The sequence below is a fragment of the Schistocerca americana genome, chromosome 9, assembly GCF_021461395.2.
Source record: "Schistocerca americana isolate TAMUIC-IGC-003095 chromosome 9, iqSchAmer2.1, whole genome shotgun sequence".
Classification (NCBI taxonomy): Eukaryota; Metazoa; Arthropoda; class Insecta; order Orthoptera; family Acrididae; genus Schistocerca; species Schistocerca americana.
In genome coordinates this window covers 46,829,787-46,855,600 of record NC_060127.1, presented here as the reverse complement: position 1 = coordinate 46,855,600, position 25,814 = coordinate 46,829,787, and the positions used below count along the sequence as shown (strand labels likewise).

General features: G+C 41.0%; 1 protein-coding gene across 1 annotated transcript in view; it reads right to left on the bottom strand.

Moving 5' to 3' along the window:
- The window catches only part of LOC124550999, a 49,531-nt gene extending 26,770 nt beyond the window's left edge, over positions 1-22,761 (bottom strand). The window contains exons 1-3 of the mRNA XM_047125835.1: positions 22,141-22,761; positions 5,616-5,717; positions 581-953 (exon numbers count right to left, since the gene is read on the bottom strand). Of these exons, the coding sequence (XP_046981791.1) occupies positions 581-863 (283 nt within the window). The 5' untranslated portion in view covers positions 864-953; positions 5,616-5,717; positions 22,141-22,761. The remainder of the gene's footprint in view (positions 1-580; positions 954-5,615; positions 5,718-22,140) is intronic.
- Positions 22,762-25,814: the final 3,053 nt, after the last annotated feature.

The window sequence follows — 25,814 nt, the reverse complement described above, 5'->3', positions numbered from 1 at the left end:
CCAGGCAAAAGGAGGTCCGATATTATATTAGGAGGTATCCCATGACTTTTATCACCTCAGTGTAGACAGAAAGAACTGCCATGTAAGCCTAATTCTGTGAAATACAGATGAGAATAATGGCTTAAACAAAATATTTGTATTACTTAATTTGTCAGCTAATTCAGAGATGAATAAATAAATGTCTATATTAAATATTCATTGTCATCAGTAATATGCTTCAGAGCTTTCTACCATAATAACTAAACAATAAAAATACATGGAAAACGGGAAATTACAGCCAGTCTTTGTCAACTGTCAAAAATATTACCATAGGCAAATAAAATATAAAACATGATGGAGCATTAGCAGTTTCCCTCTAAAACCATAAAATGGAAGCTTCATTTCACTACAACTGACATGATCCCCAGCACAGGTGCCATAAATTACTATTCAACCAACTAGAATGATCACACAATTCTCTCACCTCCTCCCCTTTTCTGTTATGCTTAAAATCTCACAAAATTAGTCTCAAGAGTTTTTGTCCTCAAGAAATATCAAACAAAATGTTCATATACACTAAAAATCAAATAACATGACTCACTTCTGGAGTTTTTGCTGCAATTTTCTATGCTGGTGAGAACAGCTTCAGGCATATGATTATCACCTTGGATGTAACCAAGACCAAGTGTCCGTCGCATACAGTCCAAAATTGATTTTGTGAGCAATCTATGCTCCACTTCAATTCGGTCCATGTAGTTCAGTAGACGACAACAGCCATGGCAAAGTATTCCATCTTCATCAACAACAAGATCCAATTCTGCTCCTATAACTCTACCCAGCTTTTGATGAAACTGGATTTTTGTGGTGGTTGTAAGAGCTGCCATAGGTGATCCTGTTGGCCCAGCTGCTTTGCCGCACACAAAGCATTTCCCCCCAGGCGCAATGACAGCTGCAGGCACCTCAGGTTCTTCTACCTGCAATTACAAGCAAATAAATCTCTGTGTTAAATGTTTCTCAATATTCATTTGTTACAATGGATAAAATACTGGATACTCTAAAAGAAGAAACTACCGTATTTACTCGAATCTAGGCCGCACTTTTTTTTCCGGTTTTTGTAATCCAAAAAACTGCCTGCTGCTTAGAATCGAGTGCAAAGCAAGCGAAAGTTCTGAAAAATGTTGGTAGGTGCCGCCACAACTAACTTCTGCTGTCGAATATATGTAGCGCTGCACAGGCATCCTTTGTAGGCACAAAGATAAATACTGGCGCCAAAACCTCTGTGTCAGTTAAAAAAAAAAAAAGTGGAAGACAAGCTTTTTTTTCTCCACCCAGAGTTTCGGCTACTGCATTTTCATACATTATCCAACGAAGTAAATACAAATTCCGTATTGTTCATCTTCGAATGTAGCAGAATTTCAATGTACTACGAAAATCTGACTGGCAAGACTGTTTGGGATTTTTGTCAATATGGCCAACTCTACGTTCTGAATTTTTTCCTACCTGTAAGAAGAGATGGTTGCTAATATGAACCTGATGAAATGTGAATCACATGCAGTATTCTCTTCATCGTAAGAATAATACAAATATAAACATTCTGCCATGTATTCTTTCGTGTTTGCTTCTATCTCATTTAAATCCTGTCTGCCTAATAAACTACGAAACTTGAGTGAGACAACAGCAAATGCGGAAGAATATATGTATCGGTCATGTTTATATTCGTATTACTCTTATGCCTAATAGTGATACAGTCAGAAATGAAGCACAGCAACTGACTAGATTTTTAAATCTAAGATGACTAATTTCTGTGCAGCATTTGATGTACTAAAGAAGCGGCCGCAAATATTTTCAAACGGAGGAAAATTTTCGCCATCATACGCAGTCTATTATTTGGTTCTTGTTGATCATTATCAAAGAAAGCAGCAGTGTAAGTAACAACAAATAGCAGTCTCTTGCCATTATTTCGCTAATGAGACGATTCCTTTCTTTTTTTTTTTTTAATTGTAAGTGGCGGTAGTGCACACAAAAGCAAGCTATGCCGTGAGCAGCGACAGGCCGTAAACACGCACTATCAGAATGCGACAAACAATGCATGACACAGTATAGTAATGCATTTTCAGCTTAAAGTGACTGACGTAAACACCTATAAAAAGAAAACGGCACTTATCAGATCAAAGCAAAATAAGCAATCGATTCAAACCAGACGAAGCACGTGAAAAAGGAAGGGTATCCGTATAAATATGGACGGAGCGCCTGACGCATAGCAATGGCTACCTGGTAAAGCTTAACTGCTAAGCTTACGACTCGAACCAAACTACTGTAGCTGTATCGTCATTCATTTGACCTAAATTGTGTGTCACATTGCAATGGACCAACTTTGTTTCGATTTGGAGGTGCGGCCTAAAACTTTTCTCCCCCTTGAATTTCGAGTCTCAAATTTCATGTGTGGCTTAGATTCGAGTGCGGCTTAGATTCGAGTAAATACGGTAGTATTACCAGCAGTTAGAAGCAACACAAATCATAATACAATAATCTCTCTCGTGCTATTTGTGGCTGACGATCATTACTTTCAATATTAACTCTAGTGCCTCAATTTATATTTCAACATACAGCTGTACTGTACACAGCAAAGTCATACACATAAAAACTGGAAAATCCTGGATGAAATATTAATAAACAAGCAGGCTGCAGCTTGAGCATGTTACTTGACTCGACTGAAATCTTGGTTGTGCTGACAAGACTGTTCTATAGCACAGCCCGAGTTCTAGATTAGGCAGAAAGATGATAATTTGGCTTCAAGCTAGTGAAACCAATGAATGTTTATGTCAAACAGAGGTTGTGGTAACAGAATGACATGTGGCATAGCCTAATGTTTATGTTTATTTGATGGTTAAACTGAATCATCTCTGCTCTTCCTGGGTATGAGAAAATAAACAGTATTATTGATATCCGCTCACAAAACTGAAACATGATTCACAATGCTATGAACTTTCTAATTGGCAAATGACAAATCGTGCAACATAAACAACAATATGGCTTGCCACTTAGAGAGAGGCACGCCACCTTCAATAAAGTCATGATCATGAGGCACCAAATGGCTTTCTGCATCTAGTAACTGTGAATGATCTGAGGTGAGACTGATGTCTTCTTCAATGCTCTGACCATCTTAAGTCAGAATAGAGATTACTCCCAATGCTACACAATTGCCTTTCTTATACTAACGAATCTCATCGTGCACTAATACTCACTTGTAGGCAGACAAACTGATGAGACAAATGGCACTGACAAACATTTCTAAATGGTTCTGGGAGCACTTGTAAGTGGGAAGGAATTTTTTTATGGGTGCGGAAGACTGAGGCTCAACCAGCCTTGCATAGAGATGCAAGACATTAGAAATAAACATAAGAAAACTGACAAATCCTGTCTTCCTGTCCATAACTCTTGTGCCATGAGGTACTGGAGATTTAAGTACTTTGATGGAGTAGGTGGTTGTAATTAAAGTTCCAGTTTCCAAACACTGTAAAAAAAGAACCACTGCTCAGAATGACATCAAATTTGAATGGAATATTGTCTTGTGGGGGGAGGGGGCGAATACCTTCAAAAAAACTTTTCCCACTTGATGGCTCTGTAAGTGTCATAATGCAAATGGGTTCAGCTACAAATGACAGATGAATCTCAATACAACACCTATGGTATGAGCTGCACATTAAATCGCCCATACTGTGCAATGTGCATGACTGCACACTGCACAAATTTTGGCATTCAACATTTTTGGCACTGTTAGGTAAGCCCAACCACCACAGCAAGGTCATACAAATCAGATGTCAAAAATCTGTCTAAGTGTCCTGAGGCCAAATTCCACATAAAAAGCAGCAATGAAATCAGTTTTGCATTTCATGAGACTAGTGCAACAGATGTTCAATATGCTGTACTTGGTTGTCAGCCCCTAGTTGAAGTCGAGAACAGCATGCTCCACAACAATGTGTCCAGAACTTCTGCACAGCTGCTGGCACACAGTCACCATTCTCGTAGAAAAGCTTTACCAGCAGTGCACAATACTCCATCGAGACAGTCATACTGCTCATCTTGGACACAAAGTGAGGGACAACTGTGTACCCCGCATCTTTCATTTTGCATATTCGGTCCCTTACAGCACCATCTAGAAGCAAAATCTTCATTAAATTTTGTTTCTATTATGTTTCCCCACTCTTCAAAAATATTCCATTCAAATTGGATGTCATTCTGGGCAGTGATTCATTTTTTTTTAGTGTTTTGAAACTAACTGATTAAGTTCACCCTGTAGGTCCACTTCTGCACATCAAACAAAACCACATCAACAATTGTAAAGTTAACTGTCAAAAGCTGCTTCCTCTGATTCTGAATAAGGCACCTGGAATTCTGCAAATCAAAAAGATGGTTGAATATGTAACTAAATTTGACTGTTGCAGATGCATTGTCAAAGCCATGTACTTTCATGCCAGAGAAATCTTGCATGGCATCTGCTATGGGGCTGCTGAGCAGGTGGGTTGCTAACCTCACTTTCATTTTATTACTGAGAAAATTAATGTGGCTGCTTATAGTTCTGTTGCTTATATGAGGACTTTCATTCACCTGTACCTTATGAAGTAATTCAAAGAGATACCATGAAATATCATCACCCTGCTCATCCAAGAAATGTTTGTTTATGCCTAAAGCAGTGTAACAAGCTTCAACATGAATGGGAGCTGTAGCAGATATGTCACTTCATATCTGATACCTTCAACAGAAAGTGCAGTCCTTAGCAAGTGTTTGACACAACCATCACAAGATAGCAAAACTACCTGAATGCCACGGCACTGGCAAGACTGATGCACTGTTCAACTAGGCTATCTTTCTGCTCCCCTGTTGTCCCACAAATCAAAGTATCCTGCTGGAAGTCTCAGAGAGCCATTAATAGCAACTAGCATTAGTATGACTACAAATGCCTCTTTTGTTACAGGTAAATTATACACGGCAATAGGCAACCCCCATATCAACACCAACCAAATATTCAGTAGCACTGGACTGTGTGTTCCCTTTGCAATCTCATTAACCAATAGGCTGCAAAGAATGACATTACTTGATTGCTAATGGAAAGCTTTTGCTCTTTTTACGTTAAAAACCTCAGAGGTAAATCCATGTGCCCCATTGGTACCACTTTGTTAATGTTCTAGGATGTGGCAGGCACGCATTAAAGTAGCGTTCAACATACCTGTACGCTATTGGTGAGCAAAAATCTAAAGTGAGAGCAAATGAATGTAGCTCTAGTTTGTACGTTCTAGACTCATTCAGAGGATTACCTTTCCTAGTTTGCCACTGCAACAACTCCTTGTGCATTCTGCAAGTACTTTCAAGTAGACCAAACCATTAATATGTTTTTTCCTAAGCTCATCAACTATTGTGCTAAGAGATGTAACATCCTTTCTTTGGCATCTGAATGCTAAACAACTTATTTTTTCCTTTAATTCTTCATTTTTTGTTAACAGAAAATTCATATTGCATTTGAGGATTTTCGCTACTGACACTTCATCAATTTTTTCACTCAAAAACTGAGGGGTTGTCAGCAACAAGAGAAGATACTTTAAAATGAGTTCCATTGATAGTAGGTAGGTCAACAGTACCTTTGTAGCCTCCTGCCTTTGTGGTGGTGGGGATGGTGGTGGTGGTGGTGGTGGTGGTGGTGGTGGTGGTGGTGGTGGCAGCGGCGGTCTCTTCCTCGTTTTCTGAAGAAAATGAAAACGAACAATTACTGAAAATGATGCAACTGAAATGTGTGTGTGTTATAAGCTACGGCTACAGTGCACTTACAATGCCAGAAAATTTTCACTGCATCTTGGTGTTGGCAATCTGTTATCATTGGTCATAACCAATCAGGTGATAACATACAGCAGTCATCAAGAATCACTCAATATTATAATTATGGTTATAGCAAAAATCTGGTTGTTTTCTTCCAAGCAGATCATGATTTCTGACATAGCGCTTAGGTTGTAACCCAACAGCACAGATTACATTGGTACAAGTGAAACAAACTTATGAAGCGAAGGAAATTATGACCCTCATCAACAACAACAAGCAACATAAAATACAGCTAACCATCAGTGCACTTTCACTGAAGCTACTGCTTATTTTTAATTGTTCTCATTCTTTCAGAAGAAGTCAAATATTTGCAATATTTACAAACCTTTAATTGGGTTTGTTTGTATGTATGTATTTATATCCTATTCCTTCACAACAAGATGTTACATGTGACTAACACATGGGGGGGGGGGGGGGGGGGAGAGGAGGAAATAACTACTTATGGAAGAAGCTCCATTTAACTAGGTGGAGGAAAGGTCAAGGAAGTGACTGTACTGTTAAGGTCCTAAGCTGGCACTGTTTAAAGTCACTTGTGTATCTTGACATTCTTTTCACTAGGATCTAACCTGCCAGTACTTCCACAAATGCATGCAAGTGTGAAACTTTCATGTAAGAGACTGGTACAAATTTATGAAATCTTAAAAAAAAAAAAAGAATGGTTTATAGTTAAATATCTAGTCTGCATTAACATATGCAGCAACAAAAATAATGTCTGTTACCCTGACAGAAAGCAGTCAAATAATAAAATAAGACATTGAAGAACATCAAAACTTGATAGTTACAATTTGCTGAAAACTTTTAATTTAAACAAACTCCTACATTATAATTCAGAAGTCATACATACTCTTTCTATAAATACAGGGTGTCCTAGGGGGAATCATCAGTATTCAAGTATATGACAGGAATGCTCATTCAAAGCAAAAACGTCTAGAGCCTATGTCTACTGGACTTTTTTTGCTTCAAATGATCATTCCTGTCATATCCCAGAATACTGACCATTCCTCTTGGACACGCTGTATAACATTTCTGTGTAGGAGGACCTTAAAAAATAGAGTAACATAAATGCAAATGAACTTCCCCTCCAAATAAATTACATTCACAAACTGAAAATGGTAACTTCAAAAGAGATCACTAAAAGTTTGGATACCACCCATCGCCTTTGACCCATTCCGTCATCAAGATGGTGGACATCGCTAATTCAGGTATATGCAATATGGTGACCAAACCTCACTCATTACACCCATGAACGAACATCAGTAATAAGTGAAATATTTGACTCGAGAAATAAAATTAAACTAATGGGGCAACTGCAGAAATTAGGCGATTTTAAGCAGGAACAAACTAAATACCTGTAACGACAATCATGACATCATTCCAAACAAATGTTCACTCAAAAATGATGTACACAAGATCGTCAACAATCAACCCAACCAAAAAAAAAAAAAGAAAAGAAAACGCAAGAATATGCACCACTGGTAACACACATTTAGCTTGCCCTATATAGCTCCAAGAAACAAAGCAATACCAGGAACCCCCACACAGATCGAAAACCTGGTACTGGAAATTTCATTTTACCCATAAGAGTAAATAAAGTGCAAGACGACAAAAGCTCCCACAACACAGAGTAATATAAAGCATGAAGTACAACACTTCACTAAAATCTCTCACAAACAGTGGAGGAACAGAAACATCCCACACTAGAGTTCACCACCCACGGAGGTAAGAATAAAGGGAGATTTACTAGGGACCTGCGCTGTACTATGCTTTGGAGCCAAGAGGGCAGGACTTGCTGCCATGCCAGCCTGACCAAAAAATGACAGTGCGTTATTGTTCTGTATATCTGCCGTTGCTCAACACAACACGTAGATAATTAATGTTCTCAAAATTGGTTGTTTCAAAGTTTTTGCTTAAAATAAAATGTCAGAAAAGCAATGTCTCACAGCTCTTCCGTTTAAAAGTAATTTTTAATGCAAGATTACAAATGTCTATGCTAGTCTTCAGCATAAACAACACAATTTTGTTAATTTGATAATAAATGGGGGGGGGGGGGGGGGGGGGGGGGGATACCACAAACATGGGATCTTCCATTAGATATACTTCCTGTCAACTCATACAGCAATGTTACTGGGTGACGCAAAGTCAGACTTATGAGCTCAGAGAGCATGTCAGTATGTATGTGAAATGTTCACACAGGGGGGAAAAAAAAAAAAAAAAAATCACAAACTGTCAACAAGTGGGAGTTCTGGCTTAACTAGTTGCAGTTCAACGAAAATTTGAAAATATTAACATTTTATATTACAGCTGCATTTAACATTGGTTGAGTTTGAATGTGATCTTTGAGCGTGGTCTCTTCTAGTGCTGTATGAATATTTCTCATTACTATATGCAAAGTGCTTAAGTTAGAAATAGAAATTTTTGTAGTGCTGTTGAGGGCTTCACAGCTAAATACGGTCATTTGCCATTAAAAAGTAAATAAATAAATAAATAAATAAAAATGCAGAAATCAAGGAGTAAAGTACAATGAGTACAATATTACCTTTGTTAATTAGATATAAATAAAGTACCACAGCACATACATGGTGTACTTAGCACATGCATTATTCACTGTAAGAACAAAAAAGCACATGGTTCTGCTCCCTCTTCAAATAAATAAAACAACAATAATTTGTAATGTTTTCCAAGGTGATGAATTTGGTCTATTATGATTCTAAATTACAAAGCCATTGGGTCACCTAAAATCTGTGTTGCAGCTCCCTATCACAGTCACTATCCATCTCTCATTATTTAGCAAACATCTGTAAGATGTTATGGTGAATGGGAGGAATGAAATAAAGCATAGACATTAAATCACTGTATTCTGTATTTTATTCCAGCAAAAAAGTCACTGTATGCTTACTTAAAGGTTTAAGTTAATGGCACCAATAATAATACCTTAACTGGATGCCTCCTCCTGAAACGAAGAACACAGTTGGTATTTTCTATTTCATTATATTCTATTCATTTCAAAATAACCTTGAATGGCATTTCAATTTGAGCTACTGTGTCTTTTTACTACATTTACATTAATTATGCATTAGCAAGATTTTTTTCAGGTCTTTAACATTAATGAAATCAGATCATTACGGTTACGCCACAACAAAATTCGTCTTTTCTACATTTTGTAATGTAATCTAGTCATCCACTGACAAAAAAAAGTTTTTGCCTTCCTTTCTGCCCAGGGGCACTGTCACTTGACACACCGTTAATGTAACTGGTCCAACACTAACATTAAGTGTTTATTATCTCTAATTTCACAGTAGCAGTCGATGATATATTCAGCGTTTCAGAACAGTGCACAACTTTACAGAGAAGATAGTGTCAAAGCTTTCTGATCGGTAATGTTGTTTTTAAACAGAGACTATCAATTAACGGTGCTTCAGATACAAAAAATGCGCATTTGCTGTGATTAACCTCAAATACACAGTTCTATTTTAGGCAGTGAATTCATTAAATAGTTATACAAGACATACTTCTGTTCAGTTTAAACACACACACATAATCAACAATGAACCTGAACTTCTCCAAAATTCCCTTATGTGCAAAGCCAAATGTTCATCAAAAAGGATTTTTATCCAAATATTTTCTTTAAAATGTATTGTGCGGGGTAGAGACAATTCACAGCTCCCTTTTTGAAAATCTGTATACAAATTCTTGAACCCAATTCCACATGTCAGTTTCAACCAATTACTCTATACCTAAGCCAAAGACACTATATAGAGGAGATATCTAAAGGCAACAAGGGTTGAACAAGGCTTATTCATATGCAAACAAATTTATCACAGAAAAAAAGAGGTAATACAAATACATACACCAATCGGTCAGAACATTACGACCACCTCTCTAATAGCCAGTATGTCCACCTTTGGCATGGGTAAAAGCAGCAACCCAATGTGGTCCAGAAGCAATGAGGCCTTGGTAGGTCACTGGAGGGAACTAGCATCGCGCACGCGCGCACACGCACACACACCTAATTCCCATAAATTCCAGGGGATGGGGGGTGATGAGCTTTGTTGCCCATTCAGTGACATCCCAGATGTGTTTGACTGGGTTCAGATCTGGCAAGTGGGGGGAGGGGGGAGGGGGGGGGGCAGCACATCAACTGGAACTCACCAATGTGTTCCTTGAATGATTCCATCACACTCCCAGCCTTGTGACATGGTGTGTTTTATCTTGCTGAAAACTACCAGTGCCATCAAGAAACATGAGGTGTGACCATGGTCTGCAACCAGTGTACGATACTCCTTGGCCATCATGGTGGCTTGCACATCCTCTATTGGACCCCTGGATAACCGTGTGAATGTTCCCCAGAGCATAATGGAGCCGCTGCCAGCTTGTCTCCATCCTGAAGTACAGGTGTCAAAGAGCTGTTTTCCTGGAAGACAAGAGATTTGTGCCCCGCCATCGGCACAACGAAGAAGATATCAGGATTCATCAGAGCATGCAATGCACTGCCACTGCATTACTGTCCAATGTCAATGGTCACATTCCCATTTCAGTCGTAGTTATCATAGTGGTGTTGTTAACACTGGCATATGTATTGGTCGTTGGCTGTGGAGGCCCATCATTAGGGATGTTCAGTGCACTGTGTGTTCAGATACACTTCTACTCTGTACAGCATTAAAGTTCAGCACCTGCCCTGTTTTACCAGTCTGCCCAGACTACAATATGCTAAAGCTGTAATGCATTGTGGCCCCCAATCCCACGATTGTCAGATGTGGATTCACCTTGGTCGGGTGGTTGGTTTAAAGGCGGGAGAAGAGATCAAACTACGAGGTCATCGGACCCTTGTTCCCAATAAAACAATGCCACAAGTGTGAGAATAAAATGGACGAAACATATAACACAAAACGGAAAGAAAGGAAAAGCCACAAGAATAAAGGGAAGGCAACGAACACTAAAAGGAACAAAAGAGGACAAGAAGACAACAGAAACAGAAGAGAGTAAAACATGATAGCAGATTACAGGGCTGGCCAACCACGAGAATAAAAAGGGAAAGCCCGCCACTCTGCAACACATTAAAACCTCCACCCTAAAAGCACTAGGGTGGAGGACACAGAGGGACAAAGGACATGCACTAAAACCTACATAGAAGTATAAGACCCACTCTCACAGGTAAAATGTAAAACTAAAGCTGCTGTGGAGGCAGGGAGCTGGGAAAGCTAAAAGCCTGCTGCAGAGTGGCTAAAAGTGGGCAGTCCAGCAAGAGGTGGACGACTGTCATTTGGGAGTCACAGCGACACTGAGATGATTATCTCCAGAAGCGGTTTCCGCGTCGCCTGTCGGCAAATTCATTGCAAGGGATTCCGACATGTCCTGGGGTCCACACAAACAACATGGAACGGCGGGACTGTTCCAGGGCATAGATGAACTCCTGAATGGACGCTACCAGAGGGAGGAGAGGGTAGCACTGGTCGATAGCTTGTAGGCTGTTCAATGAGTCAGTACACAGGAGAAATGACTCGCCAGAGCATGAGCAGATGTACTCAAGAGTACAAGATATGGCTGCCAACTCTGCAGTGAAAACACTGCAGCCAACTGGCAAGGAGTGCTGCTCAGTATGTCCTCCATGAACCTATGCGAAGTCTACATGACCATCAGCCATCAGTGTAAACCACTTCAGAGCCCCGGAACATGTCAAAAATTGAGAGGAAGTGACAGCGGAGAGCAGCGGGGTTAAATGAGTCCTTAGGGCCATGCAAAAGGTTCACACGAAGCTGCAGCAGAGGTGCACACCATGGAGGCATACGTGAACAGACTGCAAGTAGAGGTGGTAAAGGGAAGGACTCCAGTTCGGAGAGAAGGGACCGCACGCGAACTGCAATTGTTAGCCCCGATCTGGACCGCCGATATGGGAGATGGACTGCCAAGGGTGGAAAAAGGAGACTATAATTCGGATGCTCAGGGGAACTATGAATGTGTGCTGCGTAACTGGTGAGCAGTTGGCACGTCTGATCTGCAGTGGAGGGGCACCAGCCTCCACCAGGACGCTGGTCACCGGACACACCCTAAAAGCTCCTGCCGTTAATCGAACCCCACAGTGGTGCACAGGGTCGAGTAAATGAAATGCTGAAGGTGCTGATGAACCATAAGACACCATAAGTCAATTCGGGATTGGACAAGGGCTCTGTAGAGCTGCAGCAGCATAGAGCGATCTGCACCCCAATTGGTGTTGCTCAGGCAACAGAGGGCATTGAGGTGCTGCCAGCATTTCTGCTTAAGCTGACGAAGATGAGGGAGCCAAGTCAATCGAGCGTCAAAAACCAGTGCTAGGAATTGATATGTCTCCACTATAGTGAATGGATCGTCATTAAGGTAAAGTGCAGGTTCCAGATGAACGGTATGACACTGAAAGAAGTGCACGACACACAACTTTGTGCCTGAAAACTGGAAACCATGGGCTAGAGCTCCCTGGAGGCGCCGCTTGGCAACAACAGTACTGGAGCAGCAGTACGAAATTCAGAAGTCATCTGCATACACAGAAGGTGGGACGGATGGCCCGACAGCTGGTGCTAGACCGTTAATGGCCACTAAAAATAGAGACACACTCAATACAGAGCCCTGCAGGACTCCATTCTCCTGAATATGGATGGAACTATGGGAGTCACCAACATGGACATGGAAAGTACGGAGAGATAGGAAGTTTTGGATAAAAATTGGGAGTGGTCCCCGGAGACCCGACTCAAACAATGTGGCAAGGAGATGATGTCGCCAAGTTGTGTCGTATGCTTTATGTAAAGTCAAAAAGACGGCAATCAGGCGTTGCCATCTGGAAAAGGCTGTTTGGATGACTCGATGGACACAAGATTATCAGTGGTAGAGTGACCCTGGCGAAAGCCACCTTGACGTTGGGCAAGCAAGTCACGTGACTCCAGGACCCAACCCAACCACCGACATACTATACATTCCAACAGCTTACAAAGAACTTTGGTGAGGCTGATAGGCCAATAGCTATCCACATCAAGTGGTTTTTTACCAGGTTTGAGCACCGGGATGATGGTGCTCTCCCGACATTGTGACAGAAAGACGCCATAGCACCAGAGCCAGTTGAAGATGACGAGAAGATGTCGCTTGTAGTCAGATGAGAAATGTTTAATCATCTGGCTGTGGATGCAATCAGGACCAGGAGCTGTGTTGGGGCAATGTGCAAGGAGGAGGAGGAGATTAGTGTTTAATGTCCCATCGACAACGAGGTCATTAGAGACTGAGCACAAGCTCGGGTTAGGGAAGGATGGGGAAGGAAATCGGCCGTGCCCTTTCAAAGGAACCATCCCGACATTTGCCTGAAGTGATATAGGGAAATTACGGAAAACCTAAATCAGGATGGCTGGACGTGGGATTGAACCGTCATCCTTCCGAATGCGAGTCCAGTGTGCTAACCACTGCGCCACCTCGCTCGGTAATGTGCAAGGTCACTGAGTAGCTCATACTCTGTAAATGGGGCACTATAGGGTTCAGTGCAGCATATAGTGAATGAGAGGACATTCCCTTCCAGCCGCCGCTTGAGTGTGCGAAAGGCTGGGGCGTAATTCTGCGACACAGAGGCTCGAGCAAAGTGCTCGGCAATCGCTTTTGTATCGGTACATAACTCACCATTTATGGTAACACTGGGGATACCTATTGCGGTCTGGTACCCAAAAAGACTGCAGATAGTAGGTGTAAAGCTTAACAGTTGCCGTAGCTCAGCCAGGTGGTGAAAAAACCACCGCAGTTCCACAGAAGGATGACATCATGAGACTGGGAAGGCATGGAACATTCAATGAGGCAGTTTACGCCTCAGAGTCACCTGCTGTTACTGATTTATTGCCTGAGAAGCCTGTGTCCATTGTCTCTGAGGGTCTGGCGAGATCTAGGTCCTCAGCGGACACCAAAATCTCCACCCCATCTTCAGCCACAGAGCTTGTAGGTAGTGGTGGTGTGGGTGCCACTGCAATTTCTTTGGTCTTAGGGGTTTTCTTTTTGGATTTCTCTCGCTGCTCCTCGGGTTTCCCTGGCTAGGAGGACTTCACTGGCTCAGTCTCCGGGACTGAGGATGACCATGAAGCCTTACGACCAGCTGCTTTTGGGCCCTTCAGTGACTGGCAGGTGTCGTCTTTCCCACTAGAAGAAACCTGGGAAGGGAGTGACCCAAGGGACCCCTTCCTAGTGAGAGAAGCTGAAGAAGACTTACGCTTCTCCAGATTAGAAGTGGGGACGGACGTCCCCGATGGTTGGGAGGGGTGGGGGGTGAAGTAAGTGGTGCAGGAGCAACAGGGAGGGAAATGCCCCCCACCATCAAGGGGGCAGGTGTAGTCTTCCGGCTCTGGGAGGTGACCTGGGTTGGCGGAGCTGATGGTGCCAAAACTGTTGTAGCAGCTGTGTAAGACGATGTCATACGCACCGGATACAGGTGTTCAAATTTTCTCTTAGCCTCAGTGTAAGACAGTCGGTCCAGGGTCTTGTACTCCATCATTTTCCTCCAGCCAGGCGAGCAAGGCGAATGGTGCTCTCTGCAACTGACACAGATGGGAGGTGGGGCACATGGAGTATTGGGGTGTGATGGGTGTCCACAATCTCGGCATGAGACGCTGGAAGTACAGCGGGAAGACATTTGACTGAACTTCCAGCACTTAAAGCACTGCATGGGGGGGGGGGGGGGGGGGGGAGGAGGGATATAGGGCTTTACACCACACCAATAGACCATCACCTTGACCTTCTCGGGCAATGTATCACCCTCAAAGGCCTAGATGAAGGCACCGGTGGCAACCTGATTATCCTTCGTATCCCGGTGGACACACCAGACGAAATGTACACCTCACCACTCTAAATTTATGTGCAGCTCATCGTTGGACTGCAAAAGAAGGTCTCTCTGAAATATGACAGCCTGGACCATATTTAAGCTCTTATGGGGCATGATGGTTACAGAAACATCCCCCAGCTTGCCACAAGCGAGTAACTCCGATGACTGGGCAGAGGATGCTGTTTTGATCAAGACTGACCCAGATCTCATTTTGGAGAAGCCCTCCACCTCCCCGAACTTGTCCTCTAAATGCTCAACAAAAAACGGAGGCTTCATTGTCATGAAAGATTCCCCATCAGCTCTCGAACATACAAGGTACTGGGGTGAATAAGATCTGCTGCCATCCTCAGCCTGACGTTCCTCCCAAGGTATGGCCAGGGAGGGGAACAATTTGGGGTCGTACTTCTGTGTGTTGAACTGAGCTCATGGTTGATTAGAGACTGCTGGTGTTTCACCACCAGCAAGAGACGATGGACTACACTTCATCGCGCATCATCAGCCCTGATGTACCCACTCCGACCAGGGGCCCTCACCACGGGCGCCACCCAGCCACAGCAAAGGCCACCTGGCCATTGCCGGGAGTCCCGATGCCTCAGGGGGATAGGCACCTACCCCTTGGCATACGTGGGGAGTTAATGGTGAAGGCATCAGCAGAGCGATCCCTGTGTGGTCAGGGGGCTACAACCAACAGGGTACATGGCAGCCCCACCACAACGGACTGGCTACCATGCTGGATATCAGGTGCAAAGAAGTCCATGGTCATCGTCAAAGCAGAAATCGACACTGCGTAGTGCATGGTGGAAAACGCACCCACGAAGGTGTCCTCACCCAAAATGTGAAGAATGGGCAGGACTACAATGCAACAACGAGAAAGTGGGCTAAAGATCTCAATGCTCGATGGATATGATGCACCTTGTAAGGCTCCCTTCCCCAATTGGCTTGCTCTTCGGGAAAATTTTGAAGAATGGCGGTCAAACCCTACAGGGGCCCATCGCATAAAGAACGCAATGTGCGATACTCCTTTTAGTCACCTAGTACGACAGGCAGGAATACCTCAGGTCTATTCTAACCCCCGGATCCGCAGGGGGTTTTCACCTTGGTTTCGCCATGTATTGAAGACAGTCCTCGAGCACCTGACAAGTCGTGCAATTTCCAAACTGCTCGTGCCAAGCCTCCGAGCCATTACAATCTGGCCTTGGTCAAATAGGTCCAATAGGTCATGCATCTTCCCCATTCTACACGGGCTGCACACTCAACACTGATATTGCATGCACTGCTTGTGTGTCTTGACTAGCAGTCATTCCTAGCCATGTGACACTGCTATGGCCTGCATGAGTTTATATCGATAGTAGGTCAGTGGTCATAATGTTCTGGCTGATCAGTGTATGATAAAATACAGCCACAGTTCACACGAGTAATTGCACAGCCACAAATTATACTGCAAAGAATTTGGGGGTAAAAAGAAAGTAACAGAAAAAAACAGAAGGGATGAAATAAATCATCATATAAGTGAAAGAACTACAGACAATCTTTGAAGTCTACCACAATACCACGCATCAACTAGTAATATATGGAATACCAGTAATTCTTAATAAAAAATACTGAATCTAAGGGGACAATCACACGAAAGTTGGCATTTAGGACAAGGGCAAACTAAACTCGAGCACAACAAACAGATAATGAAATAAACAGTAATATAAAGAAAATGTGTAAAGGACATAAATAGGAAATAAGGAGAAAACAGCAACATAGAAAACCTAAAGGAAGAGGCACTACACAGAAATTCATGAAAAAATAGAAAATTTTGGAATTGGTAACTAGACTGTCCAGTCTTTGAGAATTTTAATGTATAGTATCATTGTACTTGTTGATTCAGTGTTTCATCACAATGTGTCATTTTCTTTAGGTGTGGACTGCTATTCGTTAAAGATGTAATTGTTTGGTGTCATTTTAAGTTCTGTTGCAGAAATGTGATAAATAACACACTATTCCTAGGATAGCAACAACAGAAAACAGAAATGCTGAAGGAGCTGGGGATACATATTGCAAAACTGCAAATATAACACGTTGTTTGCCAAGACCTTGAATTGCCAAGCAGACATCACCTACATAGGTCATATCTGCTTATCGATTACAAAGTACTTCATTATTCACAGTAGTATAGACAAATGAAATTCCTAAAAAATAACAGTGCACACATCCAAAACAAAATGTAGAAAGTAACAAATCTTGGAACTGATACTTATAATTCACCCACATAGGTAAATTCTAGTCGTCGATTCCAAGGTTTGTTATTTTTTTGTGTTTTTGTGATAGGTCTGTGACGTGCTTTCTTTTAAGATTTAAAATTTTGGAGTCGGCATTTGTAACTAAGCTGTATAGGTCAATTTTAATTGTTGATTCCATGTCCCATTATGTTATGTGGTTTTTACAGGTTATAAATTCATCAGGCCCTCCATTCAGAGGCTGTTGCACGCAGTGATCATTGTTTTGATTTGTAAATAACAGATTTCAGCTACCAGTCGTCCTTTGGAATATTTATTGGCAGATCTAGATTTTGGCTAGCAACTAGCCATTCTCAACGCTAAGAATACAACAGGTACATACATAGATAATGTCATAAAAAAGTTGCAATTAATGGCTTAAATCATATGGTTTGTATATTACATACCACAATCCTCCTTTGGTCAATGCACGTAATGCCTGTTAGTCTGGCTTTGTACACAGTTCATGGAATACTAATTTTTGCAGAAACCGGGCTGTGTGGAGAACACATCGGTTGGTTATATGGCGCCATTTATGTGAGCTACATATAAACCTCAATTAAAGTAAACCACTTCAAATTTAATTACATGAAATGGAACATAGTAAAATTCTTACATTGTCATCCGACTTATTTCATCTTTATCGTCAAGTAATAAAATTACCATGTTCACTCCTTGTGAGTCTGTTATTATTATTATTGAAACATTTAAATTACGTAAGGAGGGTAAAACTTTTTTAATTTTTTAAAAAACATTGGAGGACACATGCTGCATACATCTACTGGTTGATATGGCTTAGATATATTTATTTTTATATTATATCTCCCTTTATTAAAATCTAATAAGTATATAGTTAGTCTTATTTACTAAATAGTTCATAGACAGTGTCAAACATCAGTTAGATGCATGGTTATTGCAATTTGACTATTCTGCTATAGATACAGAGGGTGCCAACCTCTTTCTTTCTTAAAGCTGATTTTCGTTGTAAATGTAAAACAGCCAATATATGGAGTTGCTGTTAATAATACTGTTTATGCATTTGACCTAACGTATCATGGAAGAAGTTCTATTGGTTCAGAATTATACCCATCGTACTCATATAGTATACTGCAAATGGTTGCTACATATTGGTAAGATGGTAGGTGCTTACCTCGTTCCCCCTGGGTCAAACCCTACACCGGTTCCCATCAACAAGTCCCCGAACAACTCCCAGAACCGAGCATTTTTCACAACTACCTGATCATTAATCAGGTTGCTGTCGGTATTTTTGTAATGGCAGAAGATTTCGAGCTCTTCCAGGAGGTTGAGGAACCTGCCCTCTCACACTTATGCAGCAACCTCCCATTGGATGTCAAAGTCGGCACTTTATGTTTTGTCTTAAGCAAATGTGCTTTTATTACTTGATGATAAAGATGAAATAAGTCTAACGACAACGTAAGAATTTTACTTCCATTGAGGTTTATATGTAGTTCACATAGATGGTGTTCTCCACACAGCCTGCCTTCTGCAAATATTAGTATTCCATGAACTGCGTACAAGGCCAGACCAACAGGCATTACATGCATTGACCAAAAAAAGGATTATGGTATGTAATATACAAACCATATGAGTTAAGCCATTAATTGCAACTTTTTTATGACATCATCTAACTATGTACCTGTTGTATTCGTAGCATTGAGAATGGCTAGTTGCAAGGCGAAATCTAGATCTGCCAATAAATATTCCAAAGGACGACTGATAGCTGAAATCTGTTATTTCCAAAGGTTGTAAATTGTTATTTTGTAAGGGATTGCACTTTTTCATTTCACTCTATGTGCTACTTCAAAAACACGAAACATAACAGATGATGCAATCAACAATTTGACTTGACCTATAAGCTCAAGTACTGAGACCTGAAACAAAAAAAATAAATCTCAAAAGAAATAACAATATGCACTTACTGATGGAAAAAAGTATGGTAAAGGTAAACTAGAATTGACCTGGGCTGTACACTTCAGTGCATGCCCAACCAAATCCATGGAAATCATACCACATTTGCAAAAAAACAGCAAAATATATTTTTGTGAGAACTAAGATTACAAATATGATTGGAGTCACGTGAACAGTCAGATTCCATACATCTGCTTTGACTCTTGACAACCTACATTCATCTTAGTAACTAATGTAAACTATGATACTTGTTAACTATGCTTACTATTTCACACACATCTTTTTGAGTGAGGGAAGAGGGGTTCTGGTATCGCTGTCCTCATCTGACCCATACACAGTCTAAATGCTGTTACAGTGTACCTGTCTTCTATTGTGTACTGCAGTTGGTAACTTCATGATGCACGACAGGGTGTGGCTGACTGCATTTGTATTCGATATGGAGAAAAACTATGTCATGACAGTCTACACTGTAGCAAAGACTGAGGCCGAGGTCACATTGGAATGTGACAACTTAGTTGAGAGTTGACAAAGTCAACGCATCTCGCCATGTTCCATTTCCGGTAATTCATTACGCATTTATCACCTGCAACACATGATGGAGGACTGCACTTTTGGTGGTCAAATAAATTATTCAACTTCAATTTGGTTTTTTCTGTATTTTTTGTTCAATTTATTCCATAGGAATTCGTGTGCATTTTTGTTGGATTTTCTGGCAGCGTTGAAATGATAACAGTTTTACCTTTTTTAGGTCATCCCTGCCCATAACCCCCTAATTCCAGCAGTTGTCCCATTAATTTCCATTCATTGGCTGCTTTTAATATTTCGAGTCATTTTTAAGTATGTGATCTTCACCTTAAAGGATGTAATTGTATTACATGTTATTTGTTGTCGTCTTAAGTAACTCTTGTAAACCACGCAGTTTACTCAAAATATGACATCATGGATAAAAGTAGACGGGTGGAATTGGAGCTTCCTCAATTCCTTATGACTGCTAATGTTTTAACTTGCAGTGTTTTATGTTTTAAGGTTCCTGTCTAACCACATCTTTGCTAATAACAACATATCTGCAAGAAACAGCGTAGTTTACATCAGATATAAATAAAACCACAGATAATATTTAATAACAGGCCACTGTCCTTCGCATCAAAAACGAATGACACCACATGCAGCGTCACTGGTCAACGCTGATGGGTGGACGTGGAATCCGATGCTAGAATTGACCCAGGAGCTCACGGGGGTGGAGATTGAAATTCATTTATTCAAAAGACCTGAATGGATTTCTGAATGCTCCCAAAATCAACACACTTAAACAAAATTTATGATATAATCATTTACTACTGAAACATAATTACCTATTGTATTGTATTATACGGAACTGGGGACCTAGAAACGACAGGGAGGCTCTGTCCCCGCTGTAGCTCGCAGTGCTACACAACCCCACAACAGGCTACAGCAGTCCACTCACACCACTGCTGCCCCACACCAAACCCAGGGTTATTGTGCGGTTTGGCCCCCAGTGAATCACCCCCCCCCCCCTCCCCCCGGGGACGTCTCACACCAGACGAGTGTTACCCCAAGGTTTGTGTGGTAGAGTAATTATGGTGTACACGCGCATGGAGACAGTATTTGCACGGCAATCGCTGACACAGTGAAACTGAGGCAGAATAAGAGGAACCAGTCCGCATTCGCCGAGGCAGATGGAAAACCACCTTCATCCATAGGCTGGCCAGCTCACTGGACCTCGACACTAATCTGCTGGGCAGCTTCCTGCCCAGAAAGCAGTGCATTAGACCACACTGCTAACTGGGCGGGCTTAATTACCCATAAATTAACAAAAGACAGTGTGATAAAATACAACACAACACACTGAATAAAGTAACATGCACATTTAAGTAACATTACTGTTGAACATGCTTCTGCAAATACCAATGTTTATGGAAATAACTGGAATTTTAAAGCTACATAGCATCTTATTTATATTTTAGGACTTAAATTAAAAATGAGTATATGACTTCAGCACATGAATATTGAGGAAATAGATCATTCAATGCTTATCGATTACCTGTGGTACATATATTTTGTACAGAAACATGAACTTGGAATCCATGAATTACCACACAGTTTTCAAACATTTTGGGTTAGCAGAAAAATTAGGTGGCACAGAAATTTCCCTAAGATGAACGGTTGAAAGCGACATTCTTGAAAATACTCCATTTACATAATTACCAGTACTTTTTCTCCTCAAGGGACACAGTGCTTTTCCATCATCTTTTGAAAATCTGATTTCATACGAAAGAAAATACGCTACTGTACGAGTAAAGAAGTAGCACAATTTTGAAACAAACATGCAATTTAAAGCTGTGTTCCCGACACACTAACTCAGAACCATTGCCTTTCGCAGGCAAGTGCTACCCAAGCAATACACACCAACCTTCCTCACAGGTTTACTTCCACCACTACCCTACCTCCTACCTTCTGAACTTCACAGAAGCTCTCCTGAGAAACTTTCAAGACCAGCACTCCTGTAAGAGAAGATACTGTGGAGATATGATTTTGCCACAGCCACTCTGCAGTGGTGTTTGGGCTGGTATGAAATTTTCTGGGTTATTAAAACTGTGCCATACCAAGACTTGAACACAGGACATTTGCCTTGTGGCTAAACCATATCTCAGCAATCTCCTCTCTTCCATGAGTAGGGCCTACTAGTATGGTAAAATCAACACATATTGGCTCTTAATGAATTTCTTTTTGTTGGTGATTTTCTTGATGTCACTTTCGGCAACAGATGCTGTGGGAAATAAAAAATGGTTCGCACAGCATCAGACTAACTACGCATATCCGAACCTCTCCCTATCAAACCAGTCTTCTGCAAAGTGTTCAGAGCACACCTGCAAATATTTTGTAGGAACGACATTGCTTGTTATTTTCTGGAGCCATATTTTGACTCTTTATTCATCTTTTGGGAAACAAAAATAGAAAATCACAATGTACGAAACTGACTCAAATAGTAGTACTTAGATACACACGAGTTTAAGAAACTGAATTAAACAGAACATGTTAATCTGACATTATGTATAACTTTTCGCTGCAGATGAATATAGTACTAATGTGTATATATAAACTCACATTTTACTCAAACATACTTTAGATTTATCTAGCTCAAAAATCGCAAAAATTAGCTCTACAATATAAGATCGTACAGTGTCATGTCTCGATATTCTTCACTATATGAAGTGCCTCACATCAATATGACACATGCAGGTAGACGTAAGTTGTACATACCTAATAAACGTAATTGGTCCTCCTTTCAGGTACTTTTCCGTCCTGGCATTGACTTTTGGGTAAGTAAGAAGAGGAAATCGAAAACAAGATGTTGGTCCAAGGAATAGTTTAAAATATGAGAGAAATATACACACGAAAACCTGTTAATGGAAATTTTACTCTCAGAACCTTGTCATTACATCAACTTTCTGCGGATGGACAGTGAAACGTTTAATGGGGGACTTGCATAGTTACTTCGCTCTCAAATTGAAAAAGAGGGATGTATGCCAAAATTGAAGCTTTTCACTTTCACCTCTAATGACAGTTAATAAAAATACCATAAAGTAGGAACATATACCACGCATCATCCACAGAAGAACCGGAGAATTTCGATTTCTTTAATTTCATTGCACTCTAGTTTATGTTATGCGTCAACAGCGATTTTGTTCATAACCCCTCCCAGCGTAAAATATTGCTGGGAAATATCTGATACCTCAGCCATTTTGGTAACTGTCATTGCTGTGTTGTTTTTGGCCTTGATCGTCGTTTTCATGGTTGTGGATACCCACGATACAGTTACATACATTGTAGTAAAATAACTTTTCACCACACACATGCGACGAACCAACACAAACAACGTCCGCCATCTTGTCAAACTTTACACATCAAACATGCTCTATGCTTGACAAGCACATGAAACATCTCCGTTCACGGTCAAATATTTGGCAAGCATAGTTAAGTTTGACAAAACGTTTATTAGTTTTACGCAGGCAGTATAATACATGGAAGTAAGAATAAGGGGAGATGGCGCTACGTATCCCAGCCGTACTACGTTTTGAAGCCATGGGGGCGTGGCTCGCTGCCATGACACTCTGATCAAAACATTGCCAGTGTGCTATAGCGCTGCGTGTATTACAGCTGCTAATTGCACCATATACGCATGTAACGTCATCAGATTGGTTGTTTTAAAGTTTTTGTTTAAAATAAAATCTCGTAAAGGCGAAATTCCGCGTTTTTTCTGATTAAAAATAGTTTTTAATGTAATATTCCGAATAGCTAGCCTTCAATGTAAACGATACAATTTTGTTAATTCTGTAATAAACGTGTATCACAAACTAAATAATAGGAAACAGGGTGGGATTTGTGCTTTTACCAGTGGGGGGGGGGGGGGGGGGGAGGGAATGTCTTAGGGGGTTAGTAGAATTATATATGTTACTAGCTTGGACCGTGGCGTTACGCATGGTTAAACAGCTATTTATAAATAGATGTTAATGCCGAAACTCACTACTGACGCGTATGCAGTATCAGAAAAGCCATCCTTTGTTATATCTTTAAAAGTACGTTATGGGTAAAGCTTATTTACAAAATCATCTACATTCGGATACAGATATACGAGGGGAATTCAAAAAGTAGAGGCACATTTGTGAAAATGTTGTACTTATTCTGATGATAGAAAACTGAAACATATTAATAGTAAGACTTATTAAAAATTTTCAGTGTTCGGCTCCACAAATTTAAATTATTTATGAAGTTTTACTCCAGTGCGTGGGAAATAAACATTCCTAGGTTGGGATGCATAAACTAAAACCAGAGGAGGGGATGGTCTGATGCAGAGGGGGGGGGGGAAATCCCCCCCATCCCCCCCCCTGCAAATCGCACACTGATAGAAACTGAAAACTAAGTTAGCTATACCCCCCTCCAAAGCCCCATAAATACATATTGTTTGTAATACGTACTCTGACATTTCAGTTACGTTGCACTACTGGGAAACACTGTTCATTACCACCAATATTTACTGAAATACGGTACATAGAATGGCAAATCTACACAGTGTCCTGTTTAGGCCTATACTTTACGCCAGTTAATGTAGTGTTAGCTTTTAACTTGGTACATGATGAAGACAAAGTGAGTTAACACTTCGATTATCGACGATACGTACGTACTATACTGAAACGTAAACTTGAAAACTAAGAATTTAATTCTTTGAATTAACATACCTTTTGCAAATGTTTTGGGTGTGTAGGGAAAACTGATGGTACAGCATTTTCTCGGAGCCTTACTGTTGAAAGGGAAGTTCGGTCTATGTCCTCTTCTCGGAAATGCTGAGAACATATAGTGCTCCATTTAGACGCACGCCAATTCTTCCTCCTCACAGCATTCTCCCACAAAGCTTTCCGACTTTCATTTTTAGGAAATCTAAATTCATACAGGAGAAAAACACGCTATAGGACAAGTACCGATGTAGCACACGTTCATTCACAATGAAGTTGTAAAATCACACTTAACGAGACAACTTACACATGAAATGTTATTCCCTTCGATTTTGCATCACTATCAGAACGATTCGTACACCCGAACACCACACACGTCACCATAATTGCGCAAAATCCTTCCAAAAGCGAGTGACAAGCCTATGCGCACAAGCTTACAGCAGCAATGTTTTGGTCGGATTGAGATGGCTACCCTCGGCTTCGCAGCTGTGACGTCACGGCGTCTCCCTCTATTCGTTCTCGACGAGGCATTATACCATGGAGGTAAGAGCCAATGAGACGTAGCTGGTTGTAGGTAGATCTTTGAACGCTTCGTATGATTTTCGCGGGAACTATATTGGTGTGTGTATTGATGTTGTGCTTTTCTTAATTCATCGTCGCAAGGTACACTATGGACAATGTTGAACGGACTCGTGGTGAGGCAGGCTTGTGTGACGTGTGTGGAACAAATTTTAATACATGAAAAGGGTCGACAGAAGTGTCCGATCCCACGCGTCGGCTTTGACCCGTGACGTAAGGGTGTTGTCGTGTGTGACGTCATGACGGCGCGGAGTTTAGTTTGAGTGTGGCTGTCTCCAGTTCTGTTTTATCTTATTTTATTTACTTTTCTGATCTGTTCGTTCTATCTCGTGAGATTTTTTTAAAATTTAAAAACACTTATTACTTATTTTAATTATCTGTTTCCTCCAATTTCTGTTTTAGTTTATTATATTTATCTTTCTGATCTGTTCGTTCTATCCCGTGAGATTTTTTTTTAAAAAAAGACAAAAAGCTCTAATCAGCTACTGAAGCATCTTTATCTTCTATGGGTTGCAGGGGTTACGACCCCTGGGGAGGTGGGTGGGTATTCATGCATGGCTGTCTTCACTTACACGTTGTAGCTACGCAAGCCGTCTAAATTTGTTTATATTTACTTTGCCCCCACCCAAAACACCCCATTTCCCGCGCTTGTCCCGTTAGTGTCATTAGGCTTCTTGTGGAAAGTGTGTGTGTGTTTTTTTGTTTCCGCCATATTTGTGACGTCATGGGTCAAAGCAGACGGGTGGGATCGGACGCTTCCGTATTTCCCAAGAAAAAGCTTGTACCGACATATGAGGGTGAAGCATCGCAAGAATATTTATGCACAGCCTTGGAAAGAAATATGTAATATTTGCGACAAGTTGGTAACAGACGTAAACAAACACATGAAGAGAGACAATTTCGCGTCTGGAAAGGTAGGAGGCAAGTTGGTTACCTCTCTGTCACCATATGAATGCTGCGTGAATCTTAATGTAACTGCAAGCAGATGGCTGGGTCATAGTGAAGCGTGCTGTATTGGCGAAAACGTTATGGAGATATCACCAAGCACAAATAACGTATTTTAGATATTTAAGTAATGCAGGCCCTAGTTTCTCACCACGGCTTCACTGTGTTGTTCCACATCCC